Source organism: Frankliniella occidentalis, unplaced genomic scaffold (genome assembly GCF_000697945.3).
Source record: "Frankliniella occidentalis isolate FOCC.00 unplaced genomic scaffold, Focc_3.1 Scaffold14, whole genome shotgun sequence".
In the NCBI taxonomy this organism is placed as follows: domain Eukaryota; kingdom Metazoa; phylum Arthropoda; class Insecta; order Thysanoptera; family Thripidae; genus Frankliniella; species Frankliniella occidentalis.
In genome coordinates this window covers 2,082,864-2,083,980 of record NW_026267144.1, presented here as the reverse complement: position 1 = coordinate 2,083,980, position 1,117 = coordinate 2,082,864, and the positions used below count along the sequence as shown (strand labels likewise).

Here is a 1,117-nt window from a genome sequence, read left to right as displayed (position 1 = left end):
CCCTCCCCTCTTTCTCCGTTCTCCCCTCCCCGTCTAAAATGCCTCGTGTCAGCGCCGCGGGTCGATCTGCCACAAACGGCCGCGCTTTGCGGTGCGGCCTCTGGTCTTCCCGCAGCTGCCCCCAGCTGCCCCCAGCTGCCCCCACCCCCGCTGGCGCTGCTGATCGGCTGGCCGGCTTGCAGGTGGCGCTGGGGGTTCTGTTCCTGTCGCTCAACGTGCTCCGGGACTGCCGCCTACATCGCGCGGAGTACAAGCGCTCGGCCGAGCTCATCAACTACTGCGGGGTGGGCGGGTGCGTCCTCGTGACGGCCATCAACCTGCTGGCCTCCGGCCTGGACCCCGGGATTGCCTCGCTGGGCGGCGGCCACGTCACCCCGGACATCCCCGGCCTCAGCGCCGAGTCGGCCGCGCTGGTGGCGCCCAACGGCACCTTCGGCGCGGCCGCCACCGCCGCCCCCGGCACCACGGCGCCCTGAGCACGAGAATGAGGGTCATCGGGGCCAGCTCCGGGGGGAGGAGGGGTGACTCACCGAGTCTGAATATTTGGGCGATTCGCTGCATCGTGTGTCATAACGGATGACGGAATCAAACGCAGCCGGCCTGCCCTCGCGATGCCCTTGCTCTTTGTTTGAAAGGGTCTCCAATCTGCGTTGCCACCGCGCGCGCCCGGCCCCGGCTATCGCCAGAGCGCGCGATTATACGTTATCGCCCTGAGATTTGTTTTTGGCGACCGGCTCTCCTTCCCTACCTCAAGAACGCGATGACCCCTCCCGTCTGCTCCCTCCACCCTCCACCACCCCCACCCGACATGGCACCCGGACCGCACCCGCCCGCCAGCCCCAGCTGCAGCCCCGCCAGCCCCCGCCGCCCTCAGCCGGCGCTTTGTGTGTCAGGTGCTCGTGGGCATCATGTTCCTGGTGATCGGGGCGCTCAACATCAACAAGGACAAGGACAAGCGGCGCGCCGACATCCTCAACGACGTCATCCTCATCATGGTGTTCGTCATCTCGGTGACCAACGTGGTGATCGCGGGATTCGGCATCGACAACGCGAGCCGGCCGCTGCGGCTGCTGTCCGATGAGCGGGGCCCGTCGTACAGCAGATAGCGGCCGGACCG

General features: G+C 67.8%; 1 protein-coding gene across 1 annotated transcript; it reads left to right on the top strand.

Moving 5' to 3' along the window:
• Positions 1-12: 12 nt before the first annotated feature.
• LOC127748815 (uncharacterized) lies at positions 13-479 on the top strand. Its single transcript, XM_052263798.1, has one exon. It carries the CDS (start codon positions 39-41, stop codon positions 474-476), a length of 438 nt encoding a protein of 145 aa, XP_052119758.1. The 5' UTR covers positions 13-38; the 3' UTR covers positions 477-479.
• The last annotated feature ends 638 nt before the right edge of the window (positions 480-1,117 follow it).

Coding starts and splice junctions, on each gene's coding strand:
- LOC127748815 (XM_052263798.1), top strand. CDS start 39: ATGCCTCGTGTCAGCGCCGCGGGTCGATCTGCCACAAACGGCCGCGCT.